This window comes from Musca autumnalis, unplaced genomic scaffold (assembly GCF_047663935.1).
Source record: "Musca autumnalis isolate F117 unplaced genomic scaffold, ASM4766393v1 scaffold_2, whole genome shotgun sequence".
In the NCBI taxonomy this organism is placed as follows: domain Eukaryota; kingdom Metazoa; phylum Arthropoda; class Insecta; order Diptera; family Muscidae; genus Musca; species Musca autumnalis.
Window position 1 is genome coordinate 113,413,430 of NW_027411755.1, and position 12,023 is coordinate 113,425,452.

At 32.2% G+C, this 12,023-nt stretch overlaps 1 protein-coding gene across 2 annotated transcripts in view; it reads right to left on the bottom strand.

The window, feature by feature from the left end:
• Positions 1-1,693: 1,693 nt before the first annotated feature.
• Positions 1,694-12,023, bottom strand: part of LOC141394499 (contactin-3-like) — a 271,316-nt gene continuing 260,986 nt past the window's right edge. The window contains exons 9-10 of one of the 2 annotated variants that reach the window (XM_073969008.1): positions 2,445-2,488; positions 1,694-2,152 (exon numbers count right to left, since the gene is read on the bottom strand). In XM_073969008.1, coding sequence (XP_073825109.1) covers positions 2,460-2,488 — 29 coding nt within the window. In that variant the 3' untranslated portion in view covers positions 1,694-2,152; positions 2,445-2,459. The remainder of the gene's footprint in view (positions 2,153-2,444; positions 2,489-12,023) is intronic. The other variant, XM_073969006.1, reaches the window with a different exon arrangement.

The following is a 12,023-nucleotide window of genomic DNA, read 5'->3' on the forward strand; positions in this document are numbered from 1 at the left end:
AAGCTAATACAAAATAGAAATAAAAGAAAATTATAAAGAAAGCAAATACAAACAAAAGCATGCAAATACAGTGGTCTCCAGTAAATGATAATAGATAAAAATAAAATACATAATAAACCAGGCTATGAAAGTAGTAGCTCTTTAAAACACAATCATGACCTATTTCTCTAGGAAGATTGGAAACCAAATTTATTCGAAATAACACCAAACTCAAGTTATTGTAAAGAATTTTTATTTGTTTTCAAACAAAATGCAATTAAATATTTTTCAAAAAACAAAAGTTTGGTAGTATTTCGTACAAATTTTGTTTCTAAACTGGTCATACCAATATAAATTTTACCATAAGACATATTTATTGAAAAAAGGTATATTTTTTCAATATTTTATTAATTCTCATGGCATCACTTTTTTGATTGTTTATTAAAGAGTAGCTTCTAATTATCCCGATTATTTACAAGCCTAATATAAAATAGAACTTTCCTATAAGTTTTCTTTTAACCATCACAGCTTGATTTATCATATATTTTTAATTCATTTCCAAATCATTATGGTTCACACTGTATAGAAAGCATTTAAGTACGAGTTCGAGATTTTTGTTTTGTTAAGGAAAAATTATAAAACTAATATCTATATATAAAAAACGTTGAGCAATTTCAGATAGTTTTTGTTTCATTTTTTTCTTTCAGATCTGATTTCCTCACAACGGCACCATTGTTTTCAAACAAAATTGAACAACAACAACCAAAAAATGTTTATATAAATAATAACTAAACTTAACTGGGGAAGAATATTCAGCCTAGTGACATCAATAAATTTCACAAACTGAATATATGCATAATAATATTTATAAAAATTAAACTAGAAAATAATTAATTTACGTTGATTGAAAAAAAAAATAATATACGCTCATACACAAACATCATATTGAAGACGACAATAATAATAATAAAAATAATTATAAAAAGAGCAATATTGGAAAAAAATGCATATAAAATAAAATTAATTAACTTAACTAATATTAACAAAAAATATGTTTGTATGTATGTTTTTTTATATAAAGTAATACAACTAAAAAAATATTTAAGTAAATTTATTTATTTTGTTTTTAAATAATATTTTTAAAAAATGGCAACATTCAAAAAAACTTGTTTTCATTTTCGTTGATATCGTTACGAACTTAACGCATAAAATGTGTTTTGTGTAAAAAAAATCTGTGTAATTGTAGTCGTGTTTATGATACAACAAAAACATTACACTTTCGAATTACATATTTCGCAGTAGCAGGAAAACTAAAAACCCTAACTAACTAACGAAATACATATGTATGTATGTACGATGAAGTTGCATGAGTGATGATAGATGGTGATGATGGCGCTGATTCGCTTAAAATGCCTCTGATTCTCAGCAAACCCAAAAAATGGGTGCATAATATTAAAAATAAGTTTGTGGGAATAGGGGCTGGCAGGACAAGTAGATGGATGGGGGGTTTATAACTAAATATTAGTGGGTACAAGTGCTTAGTTTTTCATTTTTCACTTAGCTAAATTCATAACAATAAGTGCACATTTTTTCCATTTAAGAACGAAAACAAAAAAGGAAATGCCAAAGTATTTAACATTAAACGCACAATTGCGTTACATGTTGTACTTCCAAAAAGTGCATTGAATTGTAAAGTTTTGAGATTACAGTATAATTTTATATTTTTTATCGTTTCTATATTTCTTTTGGGATATAGAGATTTCATTTCATTTATAACTTAAAATAAGTTACAAAACCTTGTTTGTTCTTCCTTGATAGTTAGTTGTATGATAGGCTAAGTGTTGTATCAATTCTGGCTGTGTATGAATTTGTATGGGTGGGTTGTATGTATGGATGTGTGTGTTTGAGTGTGGTGTATGAACATGTAAATTTTGTTAGTTACGTTGAGTTTTGTTGTTGTGGGGGCAGATAGTGTGTGTATTATAAAAAATTTACACAATAATTTCACGTATAACACGACGATTCCGTGAATTCGGTGTGGACGAATATTCACCCTCGAAACTATCATCGTAACTCAGAGACATGTGCTGTTGTGGCGATATAACTTCATCTTGTTCCATATGCTCCATATTGTATGGATTTGGCAGACCGCTTACGTCGTGATATGGTGAATCTGTAAATGATAAACAAAAAAATGATATATAATTAATAACAGTGTTTATTAAAAAATCCTTGAGGCTACATAACCTACATACTAAAATAAAAAAATTATATGTATACTTAAAAAACAAAAAACATTTCTGTGTTTTGTGGCATCTTAAAAAATGTATATATCAAGGATTTATCTAAGTGATGTGAGTGATGGTGTGTGGTTTGTATGTGCTACATATTTATGTATGTGGTGCAATTGGGTGTAAAAACGAAAACAAAACAAATGTTCTCCTTTGGACTCACTGGCAACTTACATTAACAGCACTCTGTTAGAGCGTAACATCCTGTATTATATCCGCTGCAGAAATGTGATAGCATTTTCAATTAACAAACAACAACAAAAAAATGCAATAACACAAATTAAGAATTACAGGAATAAAAGACATAAAACAGAAACCATTTGGTTAGCTTAAAGAAATTTAAGATTTTTTATTTATTCATTATTTTTGTTTGTAAGTGAAATTGATTGTAAAGTTTTTACAAAATGAAAACTGGAATTGCACAGTTCAAGGGAAAAACAGCGTATACCGAGTACGTTTGTTCCCAACAACTATATTGTACACATATTCCAGCAATTCCACTCAAATGTAAATCCTTTTGAACACAGCCCTCTTTCCACTTGCATGCTTCTGTCAATAATTCACTAGAATGATTTCGTATTGAAATTTCGTGAAAAAAATAGCAAGAACTTATTGTTTAAATGAAATTTATTTTGGCATTTGTATAAGACATTTAAGATAAAATATTTTTTTTTCATATATAAGGTAAGCATTGGAGGTAGTTTTTACATGGGACATCATAAAAACAACTATTACCCAAATTCAAGTTTTTTGTCTCAATAACCGAATCCAAACGTTATGGGGTAGGGTGATAATTCTCTTATAAAGTTTTTGTTTTACATGACCAAAATACTTATGAAAATCATCAACAAATTTTGATCCAAAAACCTTATATATGCAATTTTATGGCGATCGGTTAACGTTAACCCCTGCCAACCAACCTGTACGGGAACAAAGATGCATTTTCACGAAAATTCTCTAAATGCCGCAATTATGGTCCAATCGATGACCACAACAATGAACTGGTAAAGTTTTTTCATTGATTGTGTCATAATTACGGCCTTTAGAGAATTTTCGCTAAAATGGACCATTGGCCCCATACAAATTATTATGGAAAAAAATCGCTCCTGTGACACGGCTTAACGTTAACCGATCGCCATAAAATTACGTATACAACACTGTGTGTAATTTTTTTAGTCATGTTTAATTAACCATATTCTGACTCGGAATCGGAGAAAAAAGTGTAAAAATTTAATATTTTCAAAAGTGTCTTGCTATTTTTAACATTAAGAACCGTTCATAGAAATTTTGCATCTTCCAGAAAGTTATTTATTGATGCCTTTGCTACATTATTGTGGTTGGTTGTTTTCTTAAATATTGAACGGTTTAGTATCTGTGGACCAGAACCGGAGAAAACAGGATAAAAATTCCATTTGCTTTGCTATTTTGACCTTTAAGAATCGTCTATACATAGTTCGTATGTTCTAAAAAGATGTTTATTGAGATCTGAGCTACATTTTTGTAGTTGCTTATTTGCCTCAAATTTGATCGGTTTGATGGCTGTAGACCAAGACACGAGAAAAAATTTTAAAAGAAATTTAACCATGGCGATTTTTACCTTGCAGATGAAGTTTGATGGTCAAATTTCCTAACGGTTTGGAAGATATAGTCCTGACTAACTGACCCTTTTTTCATCGAAGCCTCAAACATTTAAAGGCCTTTAACCGCGAAAGTTGATGAGATAAGAAAAAAACGGCGAGACACGTGTCCTCTCTTTTTTGGTCTTCTATAACGCTGCGGTGTCAGAATGTGGTTAATAATTTTCGTGTTGCGCAGTGTAATGTATAAGTAAAAAATATATGGTTGTCCAATGTCCAATTTCAATGAAATTTCGAATGTGTGACGGAATTTCGTGCAGAAATAATTTTGCCAAAATATATTGAAATAGTCGAGATTTAGATATAGCTCCCATATATACTTTCGTCCTAACACGCTATATCTAAAAATTGTTGACGGTGTTCAGACTAGAAAACGTTTGAAACTAATGGTTCAGATATTTTTGTTTGGAAAACATTTCTCCTATTTATATTGAAATTGTGGTGGTGTAGTTCATCATATAGTCGGCCTCGCCCGACTTTGATCACTTCCTCACGGAAACCAGTTAGCAATTTCCGGAGAAAATTAAATCAGAACAGGATCATCGCAACTATAAAGAATATAATTTTTTTGCATTAGGGAATCCTATTTTCAAAACACACCCAAAAGTAAATATTCAGATAGATCCTCCCAGTTTTAAAAAATTCAGTTATATGCAACTTCCATATTCAACATCAATGAAACCTGCAAAAACTGCAAGAGCGTTTTAAGCGTTACTTTGTTTTACACTCCAAAGAAGACACACAATTTATTTCTGCAAATACTACTACTTTTTGTCGGATTAATGTGAGAATTATTTTTTTACCATTCGCAACAATTAAGTCGAGTGTTCAATCACTGTAAAATACAAGTCATCAAAGCTTCTACAAGTTTAATAATTCCCTATAATTTTTAAAACAAATGTACACATTTCATCGGTGTCATGCTTAAGTGTTCCATACGCCATTTGTCATGCTTAAGTGTTCCATACGCCATTTTCCCGTTTTGAGATAATCGCATTTTAATGTTTGCGTTACAACTGCTTGAAACTGACTGAAAATAATATTTATATTTTTGTCAAGAATTATTAGTAATAGTATATAGAACATCTTTGCCAAAAGGTAGAGAAAAATTTATTGGAATGAAATAGTTATAGAGAATTTTTTAAAAATAGAATTTTTGTCGAATTATTCCATATCCACACACAAACGCAAAATATTGTAAATCACATGGAACAATAAATTCAAAACTTATAAATCAAAAATTAAAGTTCGGATTTCTTGAATGTATTTTTAAATTCGTTAGTTATTAAAATATTAATTTTATACCTGAAATAAACTTAAACTTTTTGGCCGAAATGTGGATATCTCGGAAAATATAGCAGATAGGAAAAAGCCGACCAAAAATTCAGAAAGAGCAAAAACCCTGGAGATAACCTATATCTCAAAAAGTCAAAAATGGTGTATGGAACACTTAAGCATGACACCGACGATTTGTATTCCTAACAATTTCTGATAGACCTTTTCCCCCATTCACCATGCCTCTTTCTTTACGTTTAACGCTTTAGCTTTGTTTATAAATTTTTAGGCTGAAACAAAGAGACTTTAAGCAAAATCTCTTGGACAAAGCACCTGTTACCAGGATATTTCACAGACGCCGACTACTACTACGATGAGGCATATAAGCTTAGGTGTTGCTCCTGAAATATATCCCCCCTAACCCACATACACAAATAAACCTTTTAGACATTGAGTATGCAAACATTTTCATATTGAAATGTGTCAAACATTCACTCAACGACGATGACTATAAGGCTTTGGGGCATATGTGACAATCCATGTGTGTTATATATGTGTATGTATGGATGTTTTCTCGCTCTAGTTCCTTTCATTTTGTGTGTTTTCCATTTTCATTTCCGGCGGCAATATCAAAGTTATCTAAAGACGTCATGTGTTCTGGTTATGAAATTGCTTGGCAGCTTTGTATTGTATTTGAGGTGAAGATGAAAAAAAAAACACCGTAATAGAAGTTCATAGTTGAGAATTACGACAAAAAAAAGAAAAAATGTACAGGGAAAGAAGGATTTAACTACAGTCTGTCGCAAAAATTAGTATACACCGTTGAAACCAAAATGTATTAGAGATAAATACCACTATAACTTATTGAAAACAACAAACAATTAATTTTATTTGATAGACAAGAAGGTTGTCTTCCGTAATAACAATTAAAAGTGCGCAATATTTGCATACATTAGGAAATGTACGGTTCGAATCCCAAAAAGACCAAAATTTATGTCGCAAAAGTTAGTATACAACGGAGAATCCTCGTGGAACTGTGTGAAAAATTCTTGATATTTTTGAACAAAATGAAGCTAAATCAGTACTTATGATCATAAAGACTATATTAATTGGTTTTAATGGCAGTTATAGTACTTATAGTGACAAGTCCAACGTACACTGGATCGTAAAATCCACAAAAATTGGTCATCTACAAATACAACAACTGTAGCGGCAAAATTGCGAGTGTTATGTCCTGTTTATGAATTCTAAAGCCATGAAATGCTCAAAAAAGCTCTAAAGTTTCAATTTGGGGTGATCTTGATCGAGTTTCGACTTGCCCTGTTTGAAAAAACGGAAATTTCTTGAAGGAAATTCATACCTTTGAGGCCATTGTCCTTTTGAAACATGTAATAATCCTTAATCCTTACACATAAGGACTTTCCTTTTGAGTCAATTTTCTCACAAATGTTGCCCCTTTTCATATTCCCACCAAAAGTAAATAGTAGGAGAACCTCAAGGTCCGATGTAAGCCCTACAGTTATACTGTCCTACCGGCCTTTCAGCAGTATCGGACATGCTTCTCGTATCCCTAATGTATAATTTACTACTAATGTCTAATGAACAACTTCTAACTGATCCATTTAGTTGTATTTTGGTCCTAAGTGAAGCGAACACAGCTTTTCAGAACGTTTTTGCACAATCCATGCGTTATAACAGCAGAGAAAGCTCTGTATTAAAATTTTAAATTAGCTATCATATCCTTCCGTGGTAGTGGAGTATCACTGTAGAGCTTACACCAGAACTTGAGGTTCTCCTACTATTTATTTTTGGTGGGAATATGAAAAGGGGCAACATTCGTGAGAAAATTGACTCAAAAGGAAAGTCCTTATGTGTAAGGATTAAGGATTATTACATGTTTCAAAAGGACAATGGCCTCAAAAGTATGGATTTCCTTCAAGAACTTTCCATTTTTTCAAACAGGACAAGTCGAAACTCGATCACGATCACCCCAAATTGAAACTTTAGAGCTTTTCTGAGCATTTTATGGCTTTAGAATTCATAAACAGGACATAACACTCGGAATTTTGCCGCTACAGTTGTTGTATTTGTAGATGACCAATTTTTGTTGATTTTACCATCCAGTGTACGTTGGACTTGTCACTATAAGTACTATAACTGCCATTAAAACCAATTAATATACTCTTTATGATCTTAAGTACTGATTTAGCTTCATTTTGTTCAAAAATATCAAGAATTTTTTACACAATTCCACGAGGATTCTCCGTTGTATACTAACTTTTGCGACATACATTTTGGTCTTTTTGAGATTCGAACCGTACATTTCCTAATGTATGCAAATATTGCGCACTTTTAATTGTTATTACGGAAGACAACCTTCTTGTCTATCAAATAAAACTAATTGTTTGTTGTTTTCAATAACTTATAGTGATATTTATCTCTAATACATTTTGGTTTCAACGGTGTATACTAACTTTTGCGACAGACTGTATATTAAATGGATTCTTTCATAATCAGGTTTCGTTGCAATATTTCAAGATGTTGTTTGCTGTTCTTTACTTCATATTCTTCTTAAACAGTTAATAGGGAAGAACACAAGCTTCTTTTTGGGCCCTATCCATTTTGTTAGTAAGGAACTCAATACATTATTGAGTTTTAAAGTCATTTAGTTTTTAATGTACGTGCGAGTGTGTGTTGGAAACAATTTTATTGATGCTTAGGTAGCAATTGATGCAGCAAAAGATACCGATTGCTTTGCGCAGGAACCTGTAATGATAATCTATTCCATAGTATCAACCACAATCGTCTAGTCATCAGTTTTATCTGTTTGTCTGCTGTGTCTGTGTGTCTGGCTTTCCAGTTATTCATCTCTTTGTAATTATCAATGTATGAGAGTCTATTTTGTTTGTGCAATGAGATACACACATCCACTTTGCATTGACGCATAAATGTTGCATAGAGTCTGGACCATCATCAATTACCTCTATTGGGTCATATATCTTGCACTTACCAGATACCAAAAATAAATTTTCCTCATTGTGTGCTCAACTTTTTGTCCACTCTTGACTCTGGACAACAAAGCCGTCCACGTTTATCGTTTGACCTGTATGGCAATTGAAATTCGATTTTTTGCTTACTTCCTTCTAGTTGACCGAACGAGTAAAACTATTACATAGAAGTTTGAGTGTATCCCAAACGAATGTATTCTATAATTATTCCATGTTGTTTTATTTACTGCAACAACGCACAGTGGGATAAAGGCTGTTCAATGGAAAAAAGTTTATGGTTCTGCATAAGGTTACATATGCCTAACCTGAAACAAAAATAGCAGACGTCCAATGTTAAACAATTACATCTCAAAAACATCCCAAGGGAGACGGGAGCAGATTCACTAAACTTTATCCTCCTTCTTATAGCCGAGTCCGAACGGAACGAAGAACATAATATATCTCGAGATATGTTTAGTGAATGCTTCCTACTTTACACTGAGGGTTAAAGTCGCACCACGGTGACACAAAAAAAGTATTTTTCTTCCTTGAAAAGGTCTAAGCTAATATCGAATCAATGGTCCGAAACCCTGTACATACATTTGCTCGAAAATAGAATTGGCGTATTTCAAGTTTAATTGGGATAGTATGTTTGACCTCTTAAACTTAGGTTTGTAAATCTATTCATATATGTATGTATGTACGTATGTATATGCACACATATGTTGTTGACCACTTAAAACAGTATAATGTTTATAAATGGTGAATTATTTTTTGTTTTCCTGTTTTGCCATAAATTGCATTTTGCCAACAAATAGACATATTCACTTTATTTGTAACATGAAATGTTCATATGTATGTATATGTATGCATGTATTTTTCGTTCAGTAATTATTCTCCTTTTTTATATAACATTTCATCAATAACAATCATTAATTTATGGGCGAATGTGTGTGTGTGTGCGCGCAATATATATATATATATATGTTTTTTTTTTTTTAAATGGGGAAATGGTTTGTTTGCTTTTTTTGACAAACCACATTCGGAATTCAAATTGAAAAAATCGGCAAAGCTACGAACGGAAACGGACAGGGATGTGTGTGTGTTGAACTACATTTCACCTGTTTGAATTCAGTTTAAACCATTCACAAATTAACAAGAATTGTCCTTCTGAAAACAGCCTTGAAACATCAACTGAAGCCGCAAATGTATTAAACAAAGTTACAAATTTTGTTTTTCCCCTCTCTTTAATAGCTTGGCCGCCATCATTTGTTAAAATATTGTATGTTCGTTTCGTTCAATGTTATTTTACTATTATCACACAGCTATACTGTATGTAAATATTGTGTGTGAGGAGGTGGTGAGAGATTGGTGAAAATAAGTGGAGTCGTGATGTTAACACCATAAAAATAACACAGCACCGCACAGGCACATACAAGCACACAAACAATCACAGACGGAATCGTAATGGGGCGCAAACATGTTCTTTCTGGCCTATAACATGAATGGAAATTGACAATTTCCGTATCCTGTTATCTGATTGGAAATTCAACATGGCAATCGAACGTTTGTCCAATGCACATTATACTTTATTTAATTTTTCTTTTTTTTTTTTTGCAAAACCTACCGGCACCCCTTCCCACTCATTCTGCACACACCTACATACACCAGCCATTCATTCACAATATATATTAATATTTGTATTCACCATTTGTTAAAATGCATGTGTGAGTGTGTGTGTGGTGTACCTATAAGTTTTCAAGAAGCACATCAATTGACAATCCTCTCACATGCCAGGACGACGCATTGGTCATTATTGAAATGTCCTGTCCTGTCCAACAAAAACATACCCAACCAAACACATATGAATGAATACACATACATACGTACATATATACACAGTTGCTGTGTGTTAACCTGATTGCAAGTGTTTTCAATTAGCAGTTTGTATTGATGAATGTTTGTAAGCTGGGTTTTTGTCAATATGGGTGCCTGTAAGTATGTATGTATATGGGTAAATTTTATTTATTTTTAATTTCAATTCACAGGGAAATTGTGAAAAACCCTTGGTAATTAATATTGAACAAATTGAGTTGATAAAATTGGTTTAAAACGCTAATTATATGAAGAACAAAAAATCATTAAAGCCATAATTTTTTATTTATTTTTTAAGGGATATATGTATATAATTTTTAAACTTTGGTAAATACTAAACTTTGATCCTAATATTTTAGTAAAATAATATAATTTTTATAAAAGCCTACAAAGCCCTTCTGCCTTAGTCGGGCGGTGGATTCTCCATTGATACAGGATTTGTCGGGCTTAAGAATCGGAATAACTAGAGCCACATTTAAGATGATCGGATTCACTAATTGTGTAATTAATAACTCTAGAACTTCGGTTAGGTAGTCCAAGCTTGTTGCACCTAGCTTCTTCAATATGAACATTTAGATGCCATTTGGACCAAGGCTTTGAATGGTTTGAATTTGAAAGTGACTGTCTAAACTTCCCTAGATGTGAATCTCTTTGGAGATTCTTGCATCTCAGGATAAATGCTTGCTTGGTCCTGTTTTGCGAAGATGGAGGGTCAATAAATTGACGACTAAACGGTGTAGCACACTTTTTGGCATCGGAATACAGGACGTTGTTTGTCGATTACAGGGAGAACTTTATTCATTTTGGAAACATTTTCAAGTTTGGGTTTATTTGACCTTTTATATGTAATTTTAGAAATGAAAATCTTCTTTGAGCTTTCTTTTCGACCAAACCTGCTTCGAATTGATGTTGCACCGGTTAGGATAGTCCAAACATTTGATGTCTCTGAAATCAGTTGCTCATTTCTCAGATCAGCTGAGGTTTCGCTACGAAGTTTGTTGCGTTGCTGTGCCAATCTGGTCGCACTGGATTGAAAGCACAAGCTGTGTCAATCGGAGAAGGTAGGTTATTGGTTTTGCTTTGTAATAGACTAGTCAGCCCAAGTGACTCCCAAGTAATTCATCAATTAATGACCCAATCTGTTTTGTTCTGAAAAATCTAACTATGAAAACCTATTTACGCCACCAACCATACATTTACTAAGGTAGATGCATTAGCAAACGAATTCAGCAAATATTTATATTTTTGATTAATAATTTTGTTTTTTAGTTTTTGTTTCAAAATAAACACATTTTTACCATCTACCTTCTTAATGTTCTTTGAAGAACACATAGGTTTTCATAGTTCGATTTTTTCATTCACGAGCAAATACTCGATCGAACCGAATACCGTAATTAGGCCCCACTATCACCACAATTTTGAATAATCTTGACAACTTAACCCAATATTCATTAGTTTTTTTCAAAATTTGATTAAGGTATGCCTTTAAACATTTCTTAAACTTCCTGACAAATGATGGCAATTATGCAAGTACATAAAGCAACAACAACAATTTGTTCTTTCTATTAAAACTTTAAACACTATCTACATCAGAAAGAAAATACGAAGCAATACCAACGCAACATAGATTCATTCTCCTTTCAATGACAAGAGAATTCATGTCCTTCCTTTTTACGTTAATTGTTCGGGGGTTTTGATGTGGAAAATATGACAAAGGTTGACCTAATAACTGATAACACCTTAAGTGAGGTACGAGAAGTCCCGTAAGAACAACATGACAAGTGTCACTTGGAATTTATTACAATTTATGGTGTTTATTTTTTGACATATCTTAGGAGCCAAAAATGGTTTATCCAAGAAATAAGAGTCGGGGGTTTTATATCCACAAATATTTGATGTTAAAAATAAAACAGACATTTTGAGAGTAAAACAATGATTAATGATAATTTCTTAACCTCATTTATAGCAATTTATTTTTT